We start from the raw sequence: 25,476 nt of genomic DNA, 5'->3' as shown, positions 1-25,476 counted from the left end.
CCCTTTTTTGTATTTTAGAGACAGGATCTCACTGAGTTGTTTAGTGCCTTGCTAAGTTGCTGAGGCTGACTTTGAACCCGTGATCCTCCTGCCTTGGCAGCCACTGGTGGGATTACAGATGTGTGCTACCACATCTGGCTAATGTTGAAGATTTAAAATAAAAGATTTTCTCACATGCTTGGTGATTGTCACTGTCTGCTTATTATTGAAAAATGAACCACCAAGATCTTTTTGGTAACTTTGTAATCACCAGTGTCACTTGCTAATTGCAGGCATTGTTGTAGGGGTTTTTATTAGTTTACCATTGATGTCATTATCTGTAGTTCTTTTCTCTTAGGTTAATTAGATTCCCAAAAGGAGAAATCTTCCAGTCCATTGACTGCAGAGTACAAATAAGCCCATTATGCCAAATCTGGGGAGTAGAAAAGCACTTAAAGTTTCAGTGTACAAATTTTAGAGATTCTTATTTTATCACATTGTATTCAGTATGGTTGCTCAGACTTTCAGTCATCCTGTATTACCTCTTCACAAAATTTCATCTTCTGCCTAAAGGAAGTCTTTTTTTTTTTCTTTTTTCCTCTTTTGGTATCGGGGATTGAACTCAGGGGCACTCGACCACTGATCCTCAGCCCTAGCCCTAGCCCTGTTTTGTATTTTATTTAGAAACAGGGTTTCACTGAGTTGCTTGGCACCTTGCTTTTGCTGAGGCTGGCTTTGAACTCTCGATCCTCCTGTCTCAGCCTCCTGAGCTGCTGGGATTATAGGCAGGCGCCACTGCAACTTGCATTCATCTTCTGCCTAAAGGAAGTCATTCAGTAGTATAGAGTGGGAGGTGTTTAGGAACATGTTTAGCTACTCTTTAAATAAACTTTATACCAGTCTTAAGAGTTTTTAGCTTTGACTTCACCTTCCTTCCAGGATACCTGGTAGTATATTTTCTGTTTGGGGTTCTTTGTGTAAATCAGTTTTCTTCTTGGCTTTTCTCACTGTTGACTTATGTTTTAGCTTTTTCAAGTCCTAAATCAGTTACCAAGAGTCCTACATTGCAGTATCTAAAAATTTTGTTGCTATGGTTTCATTTCCTGCTCTTTTTGTTCTTGTGATTTTTACATCCTTAAAAATAATTCTTTTCTTATTTGTTAGTTGAGTTTGAAAAGGACATGGGTAAATGTGTGTCTTCAGTTCTCTTTCTTCACTGAAAGTTCTTTATATTCTTACTAATGAGTTAGAATTCACATAATAATCACCATTTGAAAACATACAATTAAGTGACATTCAGTGTATTTACAATGTGGTACAACCATCAGCATCCCCCAACTTTCCCCTGGGTACTGGGGATTGAATCCAGTGGCGCTTAACCACTGAGTCACATCCCTAGCTCCTTTTTATTTTTTCCTTTTGAGACAGGGTCTTGCTAAATTGCTTAGGGCCTTCCCAAGTTGCTGAGGCTTGTCTCAAACTTGAAATCCTCCTGCTTCAGCCTCCTGAGTTGGTAGAATTACAGGGAATATTACCAAATTAACTATACCACCTTCCATTCCATGCACCCAACTGTCCCCATCCCTTTTTATTTTTTGTTTTGAAACAGGGTCTCAGCTGAATTACTGAGACTGACTTTGAACTTGTGATCCTCCTGCCTCAGCCTCCTGAGTCCCTGCACTACTGTTCCCAGCTCTCTAGAGTCAGAACTTTTTTATTAGCCCATAAGAATACCCCACACCCATTAAGAAGTCACTCCTTATTTCCTGTATCCATTGGTGACCTCTATTCTGCTTTCTGTCTCTGAGTTTGCCTATTCAGGATAAATCAGGTAAGAAGGCATCATATAGTATGTGGCCTTTTGTGTTTGACGACTTTCACTTAGCATAATGTTTTCAAGGTTCACTCAAGTTGTAGCATCTATTAGTACTTAGTCTCCCTCCCCTTTTTTTTTGAACCTTTATTTTATTTTTATGTGGTGCTGAGGATTGAACTCAGGGCCTCATGCATGCCAGGCAAGTGCTCTACCACTGAGCCACAATCCCAGCCCAAGTTCCTTTTTATATTCCACTGAATGTACCACAGTTTGCTTATTGATTCATCTATAGAGAACTATTTATGTTTCCATGTTCTGGCTACAATGAGTAATTTTGCTGTAAACATTTGTGTACAAGTTTCTGTATAGAAATGTTTTCATTCTCTTGGATATGTGTAACTGTGAGTGGATTCGCTTGGTCATTAACCTTTTGAGGCACAGTATGTATACCCCCTTTACATTGCCACCAGTAATGTACTAAGATTCCTATTTCTCAGATCCTTATCAACACTTAACATTTTCTGGTTAAAAAAATATATATGTGTGTATGTGTGTGTGTGTGTGTGTGTGTGTGTGTGTGTGTATGTGTATGTATTTTAAAGCTGAGTACCATGGGTCATGCCTGTAATCCCAGCAGTTCGAGGCCAACTTATGCAACTTAGTGAGACCCTGTCTCAGTAAAATAGTAATAACAACAACAACAAAAGGGCTGGGGACGTAGGTGGTGATAGAGTGATTGCCTAGCATACACAAGGCCCTGAGTTCAGTCACCAGTATGAGTGGCAGGAGGGGGTGTAAAGGCATCTTTGTAGGTATAAAATGGTATTATTGTTCCGGAGGCCGAGGCAAGAGGATCTTGAGTTCAAAGCCAGTCTCAGCAATTTAGCCAGTCTTAGCAATTTAGTTGCCCTAAGCAACTCATTGAGACCCTGTCTCCAAATATAAAATACAAAAAGGACTGGGGATGTGGCTCAGTGGTTAAGCGCCCCTGAGTTCAGTCCCTGGAACAGAAAAAAAAAAAAGATTCTATTCTGGTTTTGATTTGCATTTCCTTAATGGGCAATGATTTTGAACAGCTTTACATGTATTAACTGGCCACTTACATATTTTCTTTGGGGAAATATCTTTGCCCATTTTTTACTTGAGTAATTTGTCTTTTTGTTGTTGTTAGTAGAGTTCTTTATATATTCTGGGTACTGGTCCTTTATCAGATAAGTGATTTGCAGATTTTTTTTCCTTTGTAGAGGTTGTCTTTCACTTTATTATGTCCTTTGTGCACAAAAATTTAAAACTTTTACTGTGTCCATTTTATCTAGTATTCCTTTTATTGCTTGTGCTTTTAGTATTAAATTTTAGAATCTGTTGTCAAATCTGAGGTCATAAATATTGGTATATTTTTAAGTTTATTTCTAAGAGTTTTAGCACTTATATTTATATTATTGGTCCATTTTGAATTAATTTGGATATGGTATGAGATAGGGATTCAGCTTTTGCAATTAATGATCTAGTCATCCCATCACCATTCGTTGAGAAGACTGTTTTTGCCACATTTTGAATGACCTTGGCACCCTTGTCAAAAATCAGTTGGCCAGGGACTGGAAGTGTTAGCATATTGGTAGAACACTTGCTTAGTAGGTGTGAAACCCTAGGTTTAATCTCTCCCCCCCCAAAAAAGGTCAATTTGCCATAGATATTTGGGTTATTTTTGCTTCTATTCCTTGATCAGTACATCTATTCTTATGCCAGTGCCACACTGTCTTTTTTGTTCATTTGTTTGTTGTTTTGTTGTTGTCTTGGTATGAGGGATTGAACCAGTGGCACTCAACCACGGAGCCACATCCCCAATCCTTTCTGTATTTTATTTTGAGACAATGTCTTGCTAAGTTGCTTAGCGCCTTGATAAGTTGTTGACGCTGGCTTTGAACTCTCAATCTTCCTGCTTCAGCCTCCTGCTTCAGCCGCCTGAGTTGCTGGGATTACAAGTGCACACCATCACACCTGGCAAGTGCCACACTGTTTTGATTACTGTTTCTTTGTAATAAATTTTAGAGTGTGAATCCTACTTTGTTTTTATTTTCCAATGTTATTTTGGCTGTTTGGAAACTCTTTGGATCCCACTGCAGTTCCATGTAAAGTTGAGAATAGGCATCTCCATTTTTCAGAAAAAGTCATTGAAATTTTGGTAGGGAGTACACTGTAAGGAATCCCACAAAAACCATGCCGGACATGGAAATCACATAAGGGAGTTTATTAAGCAAACAGAGTGTCTCCCTGCAGGGTAAGAGAGAAAATGAGAGGAAAAGAAAGGGAAAGAGAAAGGGCGTGCAAGAAAGAGTGTGAAAAGAGAGGAGGAGAAAGAGAGTCGGGGGAGAAAGAAGCAAGAGAGAAAAAGATGGCGGGGTAGCTACCGTGAAGCAGTTTGAATTCTACCAGGCTAATGGGACCAATAACGGAGAAGGATACTTGCAAGCTGACTGATGAACCAATAGCTAGGATGTTCACAGACTGACAGAAGTTGGGAGGCGGGGAAATGGCTGCAACAGAAAGGGCGGGGAGAGCAGCTTTGTACATTACATAGATCACTTTGGGGAATATTACCAAATTAACTATATCATCTTCCATTCTGTGAACACAGGAAATCTTACCGTTTATTTACTTCATGAATTAGAAAAAAAAATTTTTTTTTCTGCTTCTTTAATTTTTTCTTCTTCCTCATCCTCCTTTTTTTTTTTTTTTTTTTGATGCCAGGAATTGAACCCCGGGGAATTTTACCTCTAAGCTACATCCGGGGTCCTTTTTTATTTATTTATTTTTAAGATGGTCTTTGCTAAGTTGCTGAGACTGGTCTCCAGCTTGCTGTCCTTCTGCTTCAACTTCCCAACTAGCTGGGATTACATGCATGCACAAAGGTACCCAGGTGCTTCTTTAGTTTGTTTTAGTAACGTTTTGTAGTTTTTAGTATACAAGTCTTTTATTTCCTTGGTTAAATTTATTCCAGTTCTTTTGGAGGATATGTAAATAGACATTTTCTTAATTTCTCTTTTAGATTGTTCACTGCTGATATATAGGAACAACTGAATTTTATTTATTGATCCTCTACCCTGCACATTAATGAATTTACTTCTTAGTTAATTTACTTCTTAGTTATTTTGTGGATCCTATGGGATTTACTGTATGTAAAATCATGTCATCTGCAAATAGATATAATTTTACTTCTTCCTTTCCCATTTGACTGCCTTTTATTTCTTTTTATTGCTTAATTGCTCTTGCCAGGACTTCCAATACAGCGTTAAATAGCAATGATAGAAGCAGGCATCCTTGTTTTGTTCCTAATCTTAGGGGGAAAACTTTGCTTTCACTATTAAGTTTGATGTTACCTGTAGTTTTTCTTTTTTCTTTTTTTTTTTTTTTTTTTAATATAAATGCCCTGTGTTAAGGAAGTTCCTTTTTTTTTTATTGTAAACAAATGGGATACATGTCGTTTCTCTATTTGTACATGGAGTCAAGGCATACCATTTGTATAATCATAAATTTACATAGGGTAATGTTGTTTGATTCATTGTTTTTTTTTTCCTTCCCCCCCAACTCTCCCACCCCTCTTTTCCCTCTACACAGTCCTTCCTTCCTCCATTCTTACCACCCTCCTTAACCCTAACCCTAAACCTAACCCTAACCCTAACACTAAACCCTCCCACCCCCCATTATATGTCCTTATCCACTTATCAGCGAGATCTTTCGTCCTTTAGTTTTTTGGGATTAGCTTATCTCACTTAGCATGATATTCTCCAATTTCATCCATTTGCCTGCAAATGCCATAATTTTATCATTCTTTATAGCTGAGTAATATTCCATTGTATATATATGCCACAGTTTCTTTATCCATTCATCAATTGAAGGACATCTAGGTTGGTTCCACAATCTGGCTATGGTGAATTGAGCAGCAATGAACATTGATGTGGCTGTTTCTCTGTAGTATGCTGATTTTAAGTCCTTTGGGTATAGGGCAAGGAGTGGGATAGCTGGGTCAAATGGTGGTTCCATTCCAAGCTTTCTGAGGAATCTCCATACTGCTTTCCAGAGTGGCTGCACTAATTTGCAACCCCACCAGCAATGTATGAGTGTACCTTTCTCCACACATCCTGGCCAACACCTGTTGTTGCTTGTGTTCTTGATAATCGCCATTCTAATTGGGGTGAGATGGAATCTTAGGGTAGTTTTGATTTGCATTTCTCTTATTACTAGAGATGTTGAACATTTTTTCATATGTTTGTTGATTGCTTGTAGATCTTCTTCTGTGAAGTGTCTGTTCATAGCCTTATAGCCCATTTGTCGATTGGATTATTTGTATTCGTGTAGAGTTTTTTGAGTTCTTTGTATATTCTGGAAATTAGCGCTCTATCTGAGGAAGTTCCTTTCTATTCCTAGTTTTCTGAGATGATGATGATGATGATGAGTGTGTTGTGTTTTGGTTTTTGCAGTTCTAGGAATAGAACCAAGAGTGAGATAAGCTGTCTACCCTAGCTCCCATAAAGAAGAAAACACCATTGAAAAACACCATTGGTATTGGTAGGGGTTGCACTGAATCATTTTGGGGAATATTGCCACCTTAACAATATTATCTTCCAATTCATGAATGTAGGAAATCATACCTTTTATTTACATATTTAGTTTTTATATTTTTATATTTGTTTAATTACTTATAGTTTTTAGTATGCAGGTCTTTTATTTCCTTGGTTAAATTTTTTCCTAGTTATTTTATTCTTTTGGAGGCTATGCAAATAGAAAAGATGTTGAATTCTCTCAAATGCTTTTTTAAAAATAATTTTATTTTGTTTATTTAGTTTTTTTATGTGGTGCTGGGGATCAAACTCAGTGCTTCATGCATACAAGGCAAGTGCTCAGCCACTGAGCCACAACCACAGCCCTCAAATACTTTTTCTGAGTCATTTGAGAAGGTTGTATATTTATCCATAGAAAAATGTCTGCAAATATGGATTGATGATTCCACACTTGTGATGGTTGGGTGGGAAGACATTTCCCAGCAAGAGCCACCTACTATGACTCCTACACATGGAGAAGAATTTCTGAATATAAAATCTAATAATCTGTTATAGCCTTTGTTAAGTCACCATCTTTATCACATTTTGGGTTAATGTGCTTCATCTTAATCTATTCAACTTGCATTCTGAAATATCAATGTTTAAATCAAGGATTTTACACATTAGTCTACTTGTTTCAAGTTCTGTCTTCCTGTTGTTTGTTACATCTTAAATAGCTATTATATAATCCAGTCTGGGTCAACTAGGTAAGAGATACTTTCTACTCTATTGCTCATCTTTTAAACTTTTCTCTAATTAATTGTGTAAATGTGTACTCATCGAAATAGCAAAAATATTACTGAATAAATGCTGTACATTTTCTGGTAAACAAAATCAGTTTTATCAAATATTAAATGCACAATATTTTCCTATGCTTAAATTGAGAATTTGCTTTTCATTTTTCTGTAGTCATTGCAACCTTGCCAATAACTGTATTACTTAAGATTTCTTTTTTATGTAAAGATTCAAATCTCTAATAATATTTATACTAAATATACTTAAAGTAGACAACAAAATTTCAAGTAAAATAAACTGTATCCACATCTATTAGACCAAAAAGGTCTGAACATCAAGATTTTACTTCTGTAAATTACACAAATACAGTATACATTCTGATTTGATAGCAAACTAACCCACACTCATGCACATTCATGATAGCTGGGCACTGGTTCTTAAAAATGAAGTCTCAGTATATCAGTATCCTTTGCACTTGAAATGCACTCAAGCTAGAACTGTGTCACTGTAATTTGCTAATGTACCAAGCAGCAACATGACAACCACTGTATGTGGTGTCTTTCAGTTACTCATCTCTACCCTTTTGGGAAAGTAATCATAGACAGTACATAATATGTATTAAGTATGGCTAGGTTCCAGTAAAACTTTATTTATGAGCACCATAGTTTGAATCTTGTTTTGTGTTGCAAAACAGTTAAAAAGTTCTATTTGAACCCATCTAAAACCATTCTTAACTTGTAGGTTATAGAAAAACAGGTGGTAGATCAGATTTGGATCAACCCCTGCTTTATATTGTTATAGACAACCTGTATTCACCAGGTTACTGTGTGCTGACTTGGCCCCTCAAGTGACTGAGACAACATAAAATAAGTTTTTTGGATGACCAGATTTCTGAAGTGTCACAAATTTTAGAACTCTAGACTTAGTAATCAGAACCTAGGACTGTTTATTGTAGTGGATATTCATATCATTTTCAGGGCTTGGACTTTGATGACACTTGTGAAAAAGAAGCAGTAGTTTCACAAATGTTCATGTCCTTGTGATACTTTAAGATATCATTCTTACATAGAATATGTTTGCTTTACCTAAGTTTATTTAGGGAAAGGTATGGCTTTTGGCATTAGTCAACCACAAGAACAACCTTCATCCAATAATTACATTTGAATGACATTATAAAGTTTTACATGGGTGACTTTCCCATTTTTTCACTCAAAAGAGATTTAATCCATTTTTGCTACTTGATGAAGTATGTTCTTTTTTTTTTTTAATACCAGAGATTTAACCCAATGTGCTTAACTACTGAGCCAGTCCCTAGTCCTCTTTTAGTTTTTTTGGTTTTCTTTTCTTTTCTTTTTGTTTCTTTTCTTTTCTTTTCTTTTCTTTTTTTAGTTTGAGACAGGGACTTGCTAAGTTGCTTAGGCTGCACTTGAACGTGGGCTCTTCCTACCTCACCCTCCAAGCTGAGTCACTGGGGTTATAGGCATGCACCACACACCTCATTGGTCAACTACATGCCAAGTAAAAAGTGAATTCTTTTTTTAAACTGTGAGTGCATGATGACAAAGAATATAGTGACTGCTAGTATGGTTACATGCTGCTATCCTGTTTTGAACTGGGGTACCAGCAGTTTTTAAAATTGTGATAAACATATATAACAATTTATCATTTTAGCCATTTTTTAGTCTACAGATTAGTGTCAGGAAGTGCATTTATATTGTTGTGCAAACACAGGAGTGACTTTATTGAATCTTACATTTTTAACTTATTTTGTGACTAGGGTCCCAAAAATGAAATTCACCTGCTCCAGTCAATCCTAGTTTAACTATAATACTAATGAAATAATGAGCAAGGACTAAATTTATAATTTACTTTTTTTACCTCTGTTTTGGGGATCAGACCCAGGATCTGAGTCATGCTGGGTGAGCTCTCTGTCACTGAGCTACATCCTTAGTCCTTAATTTTTTTTTTTCCTTTTCATTAAAGGTTTTGTAACCTAGGCTGGACTAAAATTTGATAATTATTCTGCCTCATCCTCCCAAGGAGCTGGAATGAGAGAGGCATGCACCATCAGGCCCAGCTTATAATTGACATTTTAAAGGAAAAGTGTACTTTGTAAATAAACAGAATGATAAGATGGAATTCTTACAGAGCAGATTGAATGCTTTTAAGGTACTGTGCCCTTTGAACTGCCTGTTTTTATTTTTGTTTTCCTTTGTAGCATCTTCTCTCCAAGCCTGATTTCCTGCTTCTAATCTGTGGACTACATGAGCATACAGTATTATGAGATCTGAAATTGAGTTAGTGTCTTGAATGAGGAGCCAAGAAAAATTCCTGTGAATTAAACATCTGAGCTTTTACACTGCGTATGTGTATTTTGGGTGTTCAGAGACTTGTTTTATCTCTATGTGTGTAACTGCTTTTTGGATAGGTGACATTTTCAGCTAAGTTGTAGAAAGTTCTTGTTGTATCCTAATTCACCCAGTCTGATAGCATTACCAAGAAAATCATGGTTCAGAATTTCCTAATTGAGGATTTTACAGAACATAACTTAGGGAGTAACATGGATTCTATAAGGGAAGTAATTCAACAACATTAACAAATAATGTATTATAGGTGTAATAAATTTTAGGGATTTTATAGGTAATGGATATACAAAAGTTGAAGTTATTCTCAGATATAATAGAAAATGTTATTCTTTTAAAAAGTCTTACATGGTTTCCAGAATACTTTGAATAAAATTCACACTCCTTACCATTTGTCTAAGTCTTACTTCTTCTAACACTCTTCCTTCATTGGTTAGCTCTAGCCACATTGGGCCTTTAACTTCCTCAAAGAAAACAAAATTTTATCTGACTCAGAATGTTTCCTGATGTTGTTCCTCTATGTCAGAATTATCACCTTCTCTATCCTTGCCTCCCTTTCTTTTGCTTGCTGGTTCCTATTTGAGTTTTTATTTTACATGTTATCTTGTCAAAAAAAACAATCTCTGTAGTCTGTCTAAAATAAGTTTCTTTTAGTCTTTTTACCACTTAGTAGTACTTGAGTTCTTAGTTTCATTGTCAGTCTGTACTTCATGAGGACAAGGACCATGCACATCTCATTTACTGTTCGTAAACTAGCCATGTAGAATTCTTCCTTTAAAATAATTACCGCATTATTAATAGTTCTTCACTTGACTTCTGAGATGCCACATTTTTTTTTGTTTGTTTGTTTTTTTTGTTTTTTTCCGGTGGTGCTGGGGATTGAACCCAGGGCCTTGTGCATGCAAGGCAAGCACTCTTATCAACTGAGCTATATACCCAGCCCCTTTTCAAATTTCTTGTTGTGAGGCAGGGTCACACTGAATTCCCAGACTGGCCTTGAATTTGGCAGTCCTCCTCCCTCAGCCTCCCAAGTTGCTGGAATTACATGCATGTGCCACCAACCTGGCTTTTTTTCCCTTCTTAATTCATTCTTTTTTTTTTCTCCCTAATCCTTAAGCTTTGGAGTCCCCTGTGCATCAGTTACCTGCTTTCTTCTCTGCCTGTACTCAACTCTGTGGTGATATTCTGGTCTGTGGATTTAAATATTTGTACATTAATGACTCCTAAATTTTCATGGCCAGCCTGTGCCTTTATGTACAAATTTCTACTTGATATTTCCATTGGAATACTTACTGGAATCTCAATTCAGTGTATACATAGTAGAATTTTTTGTTTCATATCTCCCTAGTCTGTCTCTTCCTTCTTCATTTCTTTGTAATTTGAAGTGCTGTTTTTATAATAGTTCAAACTTCAAACCATGGTCTCATCCTGACTATTCTTACATCCAAGTAAGGAGTTCTGTCAGCACTGCCTTCATCCAAAATCTAACTCCTATTGCTGCTTACACTTTTACAACCCACTGCCACACAGGTCCTGTGCTCCATTATTTCTTACTTGTTTTTGCAGTAGCCTCTTGCATGTCTATTAGATCATGTATATCAGATTGTGGCACTCCTCTGTTAGAACCTTTTAGTGGATACTCATTTCACAAGGTCCTTGACTAGCTCTCTCTTTATCTCACATCTCCACCCTTCTCCCTTTCTTACTCAGTTCTAGTCCTCCTAGAGTTTCTCATCAACTCTGAGAACACTTCATCTTCATGCCTTTTTACTTGCCATTATCTTTGACTTACAGTATTCTCCCAAATTTCTATAAAACTGTGTTAAATTCATACTCTCTTGGTACCTCCTCAAATATTAGAGAAGCATTTCCAGACCTCCCTATCTAAAGTAATAATCTTGCTTCCTCTCAGTCCTCTTTATCTTGTTTTATTTTTCCTTATAGCAGTATCACATCTAACGTTTGTTACTAGAATGTAAGTTCCATGAGGGCAGGGACTTTGTTTTACTGTTCTTTTTTCAGTAGGATTAAAAAGTGAACAGCACAAAGTTAGTACCCCAAAAAATGTCAAAATGGAATGTAACAAAAACCAACCTTCCCTTCTTTTTTCCTTCCTTTTTGTCTTTCCTTTCATTCTTTCTCCTTCCCACTGCTGGATATAAAACCCAAGGCATTACACATGCTTGGCAAGTACTCTGACACGGAGCACTGCCTCTACCCTCTACAAACTGATTTCTTGCAGACATTGAACTGATGAGATAACCACTTCTGGAACTGTCTGATAAACCAAAACTTCTGAGACCAAGGGATCTCTGAAATAAAAAGTTTTTTTGTTTTGTTTTGTTTTGTTTTTTAAGCCATTACAGATAGTAGCTAGAAAAACAACAAGGTCCTGGGACAAATTCCTGTAACCTTTGGCAACAAGATAGTAGTTGGAAAAATGTCTGCTGGACCTAGAGCTAAGAACATTTTTTAATGAAACTCAGGGGAAGAAAAGCATAAGCTGCTTACATTGAACCTACATTGGCTATCAGTATGAGAGGCAGGATAACTCAAAGTGAAGAAAACTTTGGGACAGGAGGACTATGAATTTGACTATGTTAGGTACCTCATATAATGGAATCATACAGTATTAGTCCTTTGGTCACTGACTTATTTAGTAAAATGTTTTCAAGTTTGTGGTATTGCATGTGTCAGAATTTCCTTCCTTTTTAAGACTGAATAATATTTATGTATACTGCATTTTGTTTATTCATCTGATAATGGATACTTGGGTTTCTTAATAACATTGAATATATTTATATATTATAAATATATATAATATATTTCTTAATAACTATGAATATATTATATAAAATATCTTTTCTCTGCTTTCAGCCTGTGTGTGTGTGTGTGTGTGGTGTGTGGTATGTGTGTGTGTATGTGTGTGCATGTGCTCAATACTGGAGATTGAACCTAGAGTTGCTCTACCATGAGCTACATTCCCAGCCCTTTTTTAGTTTTTCTTTTGAGACAGAGTCTCACTAAGTGGCTGAGACTGGCCTCAAACTTGTGATCCTCCTTCCTGAGCCTTCTAGACCACTGGGATTACAGGTGTACAATCACCACATCTAACCTTGCTTTTGATTCTCTCAGGAATATACCCAGAAGTAAAATTATTGGGTCATATAGTAATCCTGTTTTCAGTTATTTGTGGAAATGCCAGACTGTTTTCCATAGCACCTACATACATCATTTTACATTCCCATCAACTGGATATAAGGGTTCCAGTTTCTCCACATCTTTTCCAACATGTTATTTTGTTTGTGCTTCTTGTTTTTTAAAAATAAATAGTAACTATCCTAATTGGTGTGAGTTGGTGTCTCATTGTAGGTTTGATTCTCATTTCCCTTGTGATTAGTAATGAGCTTATCTTTTCATGCACATTTTGTCCATTTGTATATCTTTGGAGAAATGTCTATTTAGTGAGTTTTTTTTTTTTTTTTTTTTTTTTTGGTCTTTGAGTTGTAGGGGTTCTTTATAAATTCTGAATGTTTACCCTGAGATATGATTTGCAAATATTTTCATCCATTCCGTAGGGAATTTGTATTGTGTTAGTGTCCTTTGATGCACAGAAGTTTTCAATTTTGATATTTCAGTTCATCTATTTTTACTTTAGTTGCCAGTGATTTTGGTGTAATGTCCACAAAAAATTGCCATATGCAATGTCTTGAAACTTTTTTCCCTTATGTTTTTCTCTATAAGTTGTATGACTTAATTCTTCCATTATAAACAAATTTTAACAAGGTTGTTTAAATTTACTTTCAAAGATTGACTCATTAGGGCTGGGGATGGAGCTCAGTTGGTAGAGTGCTTGCCTTGCATGCACAAAGCCCTGTTCAATCCCCAGTACAAGAGAGAGAGAGAGAGAGAGAGAGAGAGAGAGAGAGAGAGAGAGAAAACAAAGAAAAGAAAGATTGACTCATTGTATTTGAATAAAATATTGTCATTGGTAGATACCGGGGAGGAGTGACAGCATAGGGATGTTATTGTTTAAGTGGATCTGCAATTTTCTGATTCTTTTAATCTATTACTGGAGTCCTAGACCAGAGGCCTGACTCCAGGGGTCCTAACAGTCCAGGTTCTGCCCAAAATCAAACTGAAAAGGTACTGGTGGAAAGTAAGAAAGAATTTTTTAATTAATAGAGTGAAAATTGTGGCAGGGGGTGAAATGTATGTATAAGTAAGCAGTCTTGGTCATTCTGTGGTCTGGTTGATCATTCTCTCTGTTCCTGTTCTGTAAGGTGACTCTGGAGATATTCTTATCCTCAAGGGGACAATTTCTACTTGCTCAAAATGTTAATTATCAGATCTGTGATTTTGGAAGGGGCAAGTGAATTTCCATGAGATAGCTGATTGCTACTGCTTGGGTTAGGGGCAGTCTCTGGAAGGTGTAAGACAATGACTGAAGACTTCTAGGCACCACTCCAGGGATCTGAAGCAAGATGCTGCCTTGGTTTGAGGGGGATAAGATAGGTTGGTTAAATTTAGAGTTATCAAGCCTTATATTACCACATTTTTTTTTTTTTTTTTTTTTTTGGGTGCTGGGGATCGAACCCAGTGCCTTGTGCTTACAAGGCAAGCACTACCGACTGAGCTATCTCCCCAGCCCCATATTACTACATTTTAGATGAACACTTCTTTAATGATTAACATGCCTTCCTGCAGAACTGAACAGAGACCTTAAATTGACCCAGTTTAAGGTAATAAAGCAGACAGTTACAAAAAGAAGGTAAAGATGCCAAGTTTCATCCAGCTTTTAGCAAAGGCAACCTAAGTTCCTGTTAAAAACTCAATTCAGTTGAATTCAAATTTTGGCATAGTCTTGGATTTATATCCCACAAGTTAAGGATTCAGTTTCCTAAGACTTCCCCACTTTAGATGTTAACTGGCTACACATTTTGGGGGTTCCATCAATCCCCTCTTTAAGTTTAGTAATTCACAAGAAGAATTCATAGAACTCAAGTAGACAATTAACTTTTATTTGCTTATTATAAAGGGTACTATTTAGGAACAACCAAATAGAAGAGATGCATAGGGCAATACATAGGAAGGGGTATGTGTACCTCCTTGCCTTCTCTGGGCATATCACCTTCCCAGCATTTTGATGACTTTACCAACTGGAAGCTCCTCTAAACCCCATTGTTGAAAAAGTTTTATTAGCAATCTTACTACATAGCCACAGTTGATTTAATCATCTGCCACTGGTGACTGGAATCAATCTCCAGTCATTCTCCCTTCCTTGGATTATGTGGGTATCGTGGGGGCCAAAAGTTTTAAGACTTTAATCATGCCATGGTCATTCTGAAGACTAGCCCTATCCTTAGTCTGTCTAGGGACCCAAGAGTCACCTCATTATTATAAGCTCAGGTATAGTTAAAAGGGGCTTGTTACTGACAACAAAAGCTGTTCCTCTGTCTCAGGAAATTCCAAGGGGGTTTAGAAGCTCTTTGCCTGGAATCTGGGACAAAGACCAAAATATAGTGTATGTTTTCTTGTTACACCATGGTGGATAGAGGAGTTGTTGCCTCAACGTCTTGTGTGTATGACAGCATGAATGTGCGTATGTACATGCACACATGCAGTACTGGGTATTGAACTCAGGGCACTCTACCACTGAGCTTCCACCTCAGCCCTTTTTGTTTGAGACAGCCTCCTGAATTGCTGAAGCTAACTTCCAACTTGCAATCCTCCTGCTTCAGCCTCTCCAGTCCCTGGGATTACAGGTGTACACCACCAAACCCAACTGCCTCCAAGTCTTAAGTGGTTACTCCATTACAATTAAATCATTACATTAAATCATTACACTTAGTAATGATTCAGAAGAAGATGTGCATGATTCAAATTAACTGTTCATATCGACAAAGTAGATCAATGTTTTCTGGGAGCTAAGGGGAGGAAGAATGGAAAGTAACTGCTAATGGTGTTGCTGGAAAGTGATATAACTAGAAGAAGGTCCCGAGAAATTACTAAGGAAGTGGGGCACTTAACTGAGGACAAGTGGGGTCCTTGACATATGTTACAGAAAAGAATTTCAGCACATGTCAGTAGAGGTACAGGGATTTATTTAGCAAAGTGAGGAATGCACATTCAAGGGAGAATTCGGATGACCATCTCTAGACAGAGATGTTTTTGGAGTTCCTGACTCTTAAAGGAAACTCGATGAAGGGTGGATATGGGAAAGAATGTAAGGGTATCAGTCTGGTGGTTCTTAGGATCCTTAGGCTGAAGTGATCTTCATTACCTGATTGGTAGAGAGCATTGGAAAGTACCCTAAGTTATAGGTTTTGTAAAATATCATATCTTTCTTCATTTTATTTATTTATTGGTGGCTCATTAATAGTGCCCAGGGTAATTTACATAAGTGGGTGAATTATGGTAACTTTGACTTAGAGATTTTTCCAGAAATTTGGGGGTGATAGACCTAGGAGAGAAACTGGCGTGGGGAATGATATGCCAGGAGAGGTATGCAGAACTTCTAAGATTATATTTCCTTGTCTTTTTATCTCCTTTTTATTTCTTCTTTCCTACCTGTGTAGGTTTGGAATTTCTTTGGGGCAGGGGCGATGGAAATACGGAATCAGGGCATAACTTAGTGGTAGAGTGCTTGCCTAGCATGCACAAGGCCCTGGATTCCATCACCAGCATCACATACACACACACAAACGAACAGAGTTAGTTAATGGTGATGGTTTTACAACTTTATGAGTATATTAAAAACCTTCAGATGGCACCCTTTTAAAGGGTATATTTATGGTATATAAAAAATAAAGCCCTCATAAAAGTATTATGTGATTCATCATGTTGAAATGCAGTAATCTCACAAAGCTGTGAATATGGAAAGTGGGAAAGTGTTCCTGGTTTCAGTCCCTAGTACCCAAAAAAAAAAAAGTTTGTCCTTTATCCCAATTATATGAAATTCTGTCTTTATCAGCTTATGCTATCTCTTCTGTGTACTTTGTCTGTTTCTGAACCTTGTCTTTTTCTACCCTTCTAATAGTCTGTCTGTTGCAATAACAACTTGAAGTTTTTGTTTTGCTTTTCTGCAGTGCTGGGAATTAATCCATGTAAATGTACCATTAAGTGATTTTTAGTATATTCTCACAGAATTGTGCAGCCATCACCACAGCCAATTTTAGAACATTGATTGTGTTCTCAGTCATTTTCCTGAAAGAAACCCAACATCCATTAGCAGTCACTCTCCATTTTCACTAAAGCCCTTTCTTTTTGTCCATGTGTGGGTTTTTTTGGTGGTGCTGGGGATTGAACCCAGGGCCTCTTGCATGCTATTCAAGTGCTCTACTACTGAGCTACATCCCCAGCCCAGGTGGTGTTTTATTTTTAATAGCTTTTTTCCTTCAACTTTTTTTCCCAGCCACATATGGGTTTTCTTTCTCAGAACTTTCTACTTTCTACTTCTATTTCAGTTAAGTAGAGGAGTAAGAATAGTGTACTTCAAAAAGTTTTTTGGTTTATTAAGAAATATTCCAGAATTAAATATGTGTGTGTGTGTGTGTAGCAGTGCTTCAGCAGTATATGTGATAAAATTCAAATAATATGAAGATTAACATGGCCTCTGTGCAAATATGTAAGGTGTTCCATATTTAAAAATATACCCATCTTAAATTTAAAAAGGGGAAAGAAAAGGTAATTGATGTATTAGTCATTTTTCTTTCTTGTAATAGATACCTAGAGTAGATCAACTTAAAAGAAGGAAAGGTTTATTTTGGTTCACAGTTTGGAAGTTGGGGGTCCATGGTTAATGGCTCAGTTGCTTTGGGCCTATGGTGAGGCAGCACATCATGTCAGGAGGGCATGTTGGAGGAAGCTAAGAGATAAAGGTAATAGGGTTCTAGTATCCCCTTCAAAGCATGCTGCCAGTGACCAAGTTTCCTCCTAGGCTCCAACTCAAAGTTTCCACTACCTCTGAATAGTACCACAGGCAGGTGACCAGTCCTTTAACATATGGGCCTTTGGGGGACAGTTACTCAAACCATAGCAACATGTTTTTACCAAATATTAATCATTATATTAAATTGCCTATCTTAAAATGGTCCTATATGTTTTAGATACCATACTCAGCTCCTGGCAGGTTTGATAGACCAGAAAATTCAGGTTCAAGCAGACAAAGTAACTTGTCCAAATTTGAGCAGTGACCAGGTATGGCCACGAACTACTGTGATCCTGGTAACTCCAGAGGCTGAGGCAGGAGGATTACAAGTTCCAGGCAAACCTCTGCACCTTAGTGAGTCTGTCTCAAAATTAAAATTATTAAAATAGGACCTCAGAAGTGGCTCAGTGGTAAAGGAACCCTGGATTTAATTCCCATTACAGCTTCCTGCCCACCCCTAAAAATATTCCAGAATCTATCATTTATAGTAATTATTAAAGGACCCTACTATTGACAGCAACACCTGAAGTTTAAAGAAGTACATTTTTTTCCAAGTGTAATAATGTAATGAGACACCATAATCATCTTGACTTTCGAGCAGAGGGTAAAGATTTGTGATTCTCTTTGGTGTATTTCTTTTTGGTTTTTCCATTGATGATCTTTTTAGAGGAAGGTGGTTACTAGCATCTTGTATTTGGGTTTATTAAAACTTATACCTTTGTGAACATGGATAATAATAATCTCTTCTTCCTAAAACTGAAGTTGCAAAACACCCATATTATTGCAAACACCTTCAGTAGGTTATTTGACAGGACGTGTTTTGTGTTAAATATACCAGCAAGGGGTGAGTTTTTAAAGTTCCGTCTTTATGAAGATTACCTTACCGATAAATAATTAAGTTAAAAGCCCCACTGAATTATTTTCTACTGAAGTAAAGTGTCCAAGGTATCATATGGCTTGTAACCTAGTCTGCTATGAAGAAAGATAGGAATTCTTGATAATTTGACTGCAGAGGAAGGAGTTGTCAGTGTCAATCATAAACATTTTGTGAAAGAAATCTTAAATTTCACTACAAAGAAACTGAGACTTAGATTAAATGATGTGAGTAAGAGTACAGGTTAATGGAAGAGATATATTAGGTTCTAGGTCTCCTGGTTTTGAGTCTATAACCCTTTGTTTTAATAAACCTAGTGTGTAAGCTGGATGTGGTGGCACACGCCTGTAATCCCAGCAGCTGGGGAGGCTGAGGCAGAAGGATCATAAGTTCAAAGCCAGCCTCAGCAACTTAGTGAGACCTTGTCTCAACCAAAAAAAAAGGACTAGGAATGGGGACGTGTCTCAGTGATTAAACCCTGTTTTCAATCCCTAGTATCCCCCTCCCAAACAACAACAACAAAAAAAACATTGTGTATACATACACTAAAAATAACCTGTTAGGTCAGAGATGTTGCTTAGTGATAGAGCATGTGCTTAGTATGTACATGGCCCTAAGATTTAATCTCTAGTACAATCCCCACCCCCCAAAAGAGAGGACTGATGATGTAGCACAGTAGTAGAGTGCTTTCCTGGTGTGCACAGGGTTCTGGGTTCCATCCCCAGCACTGCAAACAAAACAATCCCCCACAACAACAACAACAACATTTTTCAAAGACTATTGTATCCTTTACACCATTGTAACATGCAAATCCCAAATGAGGTTCAATTATTTGATTATATTATCCTATAATTCTGTTTCTTAAAATTACAGTTGTATCTTTTCAATGTGTTTATCTTCAGATTATATTATAAGATTATCATTTTCAGAAGTGTGATAATAAAAATATGTAATTATATATATAAATGTAATTATATACATCTGCAGAGATAACTAGATATATTTAAAAAATCAACTCTTTAGTGGAACTAGTGACATTCAATTAATTTCCCACTTTTTTCTCTGAAGATTATTATTATTAGTAATGTATACACATGGATTTTCTAATCATGTTTTGTTGACTTTTTTTTTTACTTCCTCCCCATAGATCTTGAGCCAGATGATTGTGCATCCATTTACATCTTTAATGTAGATCCACCTCCATCTACTTTAAATTCACCACTTTGCTTACCACATCATGGATTACCGTCTCACTCTTCTGTTTTGTCACCATCGTTTCAGCTCCAAGGTCACAAAAACTACGAAGGAACTGGTGATGGTCCTGACTCTAAATACAGCCCATTAGGTGGTCCCAAACCCTTTGAGTGCCCAAGTATTCAGATTACTTCCATCTCTCCTAACTGTCAACAAGAAGCAGATACACATGAAGATGACCTACATATAAATGACCCAGAAAGGGAATATTTGGATAGGCCTTCTAGAGATCATCTCTATCTTCCTCTTGAGCCATCCTACCGGGAGTCTTCCCTTAGTCCTAGTCCTGCCAGCAGCATCTCTTCTAGGAGCTGGTTCTCAGATGCTTCTTCTTGTGAATCTCTTTCACACATTTATGATGATGTGGACTCGGAGTTGAATGAAGCTGCTGCCCGATTTACTCTTGGATCCCCTCTGACTTCTCCAGGTGGCTCTCCAGGAGGCTGCCCTGGAGAAGAGTCCTGGCATCAACAGTATGGACATGGACACTCCTTGTCACCCAGGCAATCTCCTTGCCACTCTCCTAGATCCAGTATCACCGATGAGAATTGGTTGAGCCCTCGGCCAGCCTCAGGACCCTCATCGAGGCCCACTTCACCCTGTGGGAAACGGCGGCACTCCAGTGCTGAAGTTTGTTATGCTGGATCCCTGTCACCCCATCACTCACCTGTTCCTTCTCCTGGTCACTCCCCTAGGGGAAGTATAACAGAAGATACCTGGCTCAACGCTTCTGTCCATAGTGGATCAGGCCTTGGCCCTGCACTTTTTCCATTTCAGTACTGTGTAGAGACTGATATCCCTTTGAAAACAAGGAAGACTTCTGAAGATCAAGCTGCCATACTACCAGGAAAACTAGAGCTCTGTTCAGATGATCAAGGAAATTTATCACCATCTCGGGAAACTTCAATAGATGATGGCCTTGGATCTCAGTATCCTTTAAAGAAAGATTCATCTGGTGACCAATTTCTTTCAGTTCCTTCACCCTTTACCTGGAACAAACCAAAGCCTGGCCACACGCCTATATTTCGGTGAGTTGATAGAAATGACTGCTGCTGACTTTTCATAGTATGGGTCACTGGTGGCAGTGCTTTGAACATTCTTCACTCCTTCCCTCCTTTCCTTCTCATTTTCCTTCATTCCTTCCTATTTATCTATTTAATTTTTTGGTACTTGGGATATAACCCAGGGGTGCTTTACCGCTGGGCTGCATCCCCAGCCCTTTTAATTTTTGTTTTGAGAAAGGATCTCACTACATTACTTAGGGCCTTGCTAAGTTGCTGAGACTGGCCTCAAACTTGGACTCCTCCTGCCTCAGCCTCACTAGTTTCTAGGATTACAGTTGTGTAACACCACGCCCAGCTCCGTTTTTATTATTATTTTTTAAAACTTATTACTGGATAAGTAACTTAAAAATCCATTTCTATTTTCTTTGATGTCTTTAAAGTAGATAGGCTAAAGTTATAATTTTGAAGGTATATAGGTATTATGTGTGGTGCCACGTATTTGTAATCCCAGCTACCTCAGGAGACTGAGAGAGGAGAATCCCAAACTCAAGGCCAGCTTGGACAATTTGGAGACTCTATCTCAAAATAAAATTTAAAAATGGACTGGGGATATAGCTCAGTAGTAGAGTACTTGCTTACATGTGTGAGGTCCTGGGTTCAAGTCCCAGTATCCCCTCCACAAAAGTATATATGGGTAATTAATTGTAGATAATAAGAAATTACATTTAAGCATTCCCTCGAAGGAATTTTCTTATCTAGAAAATCTTGTAAAAGGTGGGTTATAGTGTGAATTATATTACAAATAAAACTAACTGGGGATAAATTTAACTATATATGTGTGTGTGTGTGTTTTTATATATATATATATATATATAAACACACATATACATATATATATATTTTTTTTTGGCTGCTGGCGATTGAACCCAGAGCCTTGTGCATGCAAGACAAGCACTCTACCAACTGAGCTATATCCCCAGCCCTTAGCTATATTTTTAAAAGCTTTCCCTTGTCAAATTTGTGGCAAGCATTTTTCCCTCATAATGTTATTTGTTAACTGACTGATTGACCAAGATCTTACTATATTAATTGTGTTTCCCAGGCTGACTTTGAACATACCATCCTCTTGCCTCGGCCTCCTAAGTAGCTGGGACTACAGGCATACACCATTGTACCTGACTTTAATAAAAATTTACTTTTTGCTCTCAGCTTTATAAATTTATGATTTTGTTGTTTTTGTAGAGAAATTTAAAAATTTTTTATATTCGTATTTATCTTTTCCTTTTTGACCTTGTGTGTTACAATTGAAAATCTTATCCTACTCTGAAATAATTAAAATTAAAAATCTAGCTTTCACGTATTTATAATAGTTTTGTGTTTATCATTATGTCTATTATATATAGCATGCATGATATTTTTATCAGATATATATTTGAATCTTGGATCCAGATGAAATATATTTTGTTTAAGGAGTGAAGAATAGTATGATGACTTTACTTTCCAAATAGCTTGTCAATTGTCACAATTTCAAGAATGAATCTAATCTATAATTAATTATAAAATATACTTTATATTAAATTCTCACTTAACGCTGTATCTGTTTAAGGGATTTATTTTTATGCTTTTCCATCAGTATGAATGATCATCTTTACAATTCTTAACTTCAGAAAAATATAATTTGGAATTGTGATATTGATGATATCTTTGAACCTATCAATCTCCTTCTGAAATTTATCTTAATCTTTCTGTGTGGATTTTCTCAAGCTTGCAGAGCAAGTAATAGAACTTCGAGTTGATGAAGTTGAGTTGTTTCAGACTAATAAATATGAATTCCTTTGAACTTCACAGTGGAAGGACTTAAGGTAGGCTGAGGACATTGAAGGAGAAATAATGAAATAATTTAGACATTTATAGTAAGAGTGATAGCATTTTAGAAATTAAAAGGGACCTTAAAAGTTCCATTTCATCAACCACTAAGATGATGTTACTTTTTAATACATATTATTGTAGCTTTGGGTTCATTAACATTTGACTTATAGACATATGTCATTTTCTATTCTATACTTTTAGTGTTAATATATATAAATAAAACTTTGGGCATTTCAGTTGTTTAAGTTGTTTTATTGATCAAGAAAAAAACAATTGACATTTGAAGATGTTGCTGATCCTTAATTTTTTTTTAGCTAAGTATGTACCAAAATTAAAATTAGACCTCAAATTGCAATATACTACTGAATATAAACAATTTTTCAAAGAGATGACCAAAAAAGTAATAGACATGGGGTAATCTATATGCATAAAAGACTGACCTCCCAGATTTACATCTGAGAGGGAGAAATGTATTTATTCTGAGACAAAAAGAGATTTCTGTTTGTGAAGAGCTATTGGTAGACATACAAAGATGTGTATCTTTGTTTTAAGAAATCAATTCATGTTCTTTTGATACATGGTTGAGAAACAGTTGTAGGTTTACAAAGTGTTAAGAGTTTATCCTTTTAAAAAAAAATCCAGGAAACCAAAAAATAGATAAATAGACGTTAGCCTTCAGATTAAAAGATTAAAATTTATTTATTAAACACCTACCAGGGCTGTGGTTGTGGCTCAGTGGTAGAGTGCTTGCCTAGCACACAAGCAGCACTGGGTTCTATCCTCGGCACCACATAAACAAATACAATAACAGTATTGTGTTCATCTGTAACTAAAAATATATTTTTAATAAAGCTCCTATCCTAACTAATGTTATAACTTAACTATGTGAAGTTTTATTTTGTAGTCCTTTGTTTCGAATCACAGGAGAAGATGTTAGCACTGGCACAGAGGTGATTTAAATCACTGCTTGGCAGTAATAGCATGCTGAAGTGCATTTTTGTGTTTTGTTTATAGCACATCTTCATTACCTCCACTAGACTGGCCTTTACCAACTCACTTTGGACAATATGAACTGAAAATAGAAGTGCAACCTAAAACTCATCATCGAGCCCATTATGAAACAGAAGGTAGCCGAGGGGCAGTAAAAGCATCTACTGGAGGGCATCCTGTTGTGAAGGTATGAGAGTTTTGGAACTTCCTTTGCATATACCACACACCTGTTAGTGATTAGATGGGTTTTCATTTAGGTACTAAAGAGCTCATAAGGAGAAAACTCAAATCTGGAGAAACTTCGTTTTCTGTACTTGTGGCTCTGTCTACATTTCTGTATTGAGTTTTGTTTGATAGCCTAAAAAATATTCTTCCTGACTGACTTTCCAACTGGAGAAACTCTGGGGAAAGATGATTGCAGTGCATTAGTCAACTTTGCATCACTGAAACAAAATACGTGAGATGATCAACTGTCACAAAATACGTGAGATAATCAGCTTATGAAGAAGAAAGTTTTATTTTGACTCACAGGTTTGGAGAATTCAGGCTATGGTTGATTGACACTGTTTCTGTTAGGCCTGTGGCTAGAGTGTGTAGGAGGGGAAGCAGGTAATCTCATGAAGACTGCCTTGTAAAGAGAGAAAAAGGAGTGGGTCCTAACATTCCCTTCAGTGGGATCACACCCCCAGATACCAAACTTCTCACTAGGCCCTACCTCTTAAAGGATTCACTACCTCCTGGTAGTGCCACAGACAGTCAGGTGGGCCCCTGGCAGAACTGTGGACTCTTATATGCTGTTCTTCTGTTCAAGAGTTCTTCAAAGATCTAAGGTTTAAAAACAAATTAAACCAGGCATAGTAGAGTGTACTAATAACCCCAGTAACTCAGAAATCTGAGGCTGAAAGACTGCAAGTTTGAGACCAGCCTTGGTAACTTAGCAAGACCCTGTCTCAGAATAAAAAATAAAAAGGACCAAGGATATAGCTCAGTGATTGAGAACACCTGGGTTCAGTCTGTAGTATTGCAAGGAAAAAAAGAGAGAGAGAGAAGTTAAATAAATTATCAAAATATTGAAAGCTAACCAGGTGCAGTGATGCATGCCTGTAATCCCAGCTACTTTGGAAATGAGGCAGTAGGATTTCTTGTGCCCAGAAGTTCCAGGTTAGCCTGAGCAACATTAGTAAGACCCCATCTTGAAAAAAGGAAAAAAAAAAGAGAGAGAGAGAGAAAAGAGATAGAAGAAAGAAAAAAATGAACTTCTCTCATTTGCTGTTAGAGTCATTTTTTGATGTTAAATCAGAGTTTATTTCAAGTCAGTTAAATTTGATTAAGGATGTAGATCCTGTATCCTTTTGTGGTATTGAGATTGGATCCCAGGGTTATACTCTGCTACTAAGCTACATCCCCAGCCTTGTTTATTTTTTGAGACAGGGTCTCACAGAGTTGTTGAGGGTCTTGCTAAGTCACTGAAGCTGTCCTCAAAGTTGGGATTCTCCTGCCTCAGCTTCCCAAGTCCCTAATCACTGGATAATAGTCATGCACCATTGTACCCAGCAGTTTCTTATATCTTTGACATTTCTTGTCAGGAAATAATTTTTTACAAATGCATAAATGAACAAAAGACTTTTGGGTGTCCTTGTGATTTACTTTTACAATTTTCCTTTGATTAAAAATGGTTTCCCTGAGTAAGGGAAAATTAACACTATTGGTATCATGGTTTTTATATTCGTTCTTTTGTGAATAACTGACTTTTTCTAACTTATTGCTTAAATAATTATTTCATATTTGAAATGATGAACTTAGAGTATTCCAAATACTTGATGATATTCTTTACCAGTCTTAGTACCTGATGCCCCTTTCAATCTGAGGTTCCTCCTTCTTTCATTCAAAAAATTGTTAATATGATATATGCTTATACATATCCTGTTTCATTTATTTTGTCCTTTTCTTCAGTAACTCCATTTATTATTCAGACATTGACTTGTCTTTGTTTACCCTCAACATTTGTGTTCTGTTCTCTGGGTACTTTAATGTTGTTTCTTATTTATTCAGATTTATTTTAAA

The 25,476-nt window shown here is 36.8% G+C and overlaps 1 protein-coding gene and 1 non-coding gene across 2 annotated transcripts in view; one reads left to right on the top strand and one right to left on the bottom strand.

The window, feature by feature from the left end:
• Positions 1-25,476, top strand: part of Nfatc3 (nuclear factor of activated T cells 3) — a 107,155-nt gene that overhangs the window by 30,684 nt on the left and 50,995 nt on the right. The window contains 2 exon segments of the mRNA XM_047527898.1: positions 19,443-20,577; positions 23,437-23,599. Coding sequence (XP_047383854.1) covers positions 19,443-20,577; positions 23,437-23,599 — 1,298 coding nt within the window.
• Trnaa-ggc (transfer RNA alanine (anticodon GGC)) lies at positions 1,953-2,025 on the bottom strand. The gene has a single exon. It is a non-coding gene; the product is annotated as a tRNA-Ala (tRNA).

This window comes from Sciurus carolinensis, chromosome 16 (genome assembly GCF_902686445.1).
Source record: "Sciurus carolinensis chromosome 16, mSciCar1.2, whole genome shotgun sequence".
Taxonomy (NCBI): Eukaryota; Metazoa; Chordata; class Mammalia; order Rodentia; family Sciuridae; genus Sciurus; species Sciurus carolinensis.
Note: the sequence above shows the minus strand (reverse complement) of the source record. Positions and strands in the feature narration are given on the sequence as shown.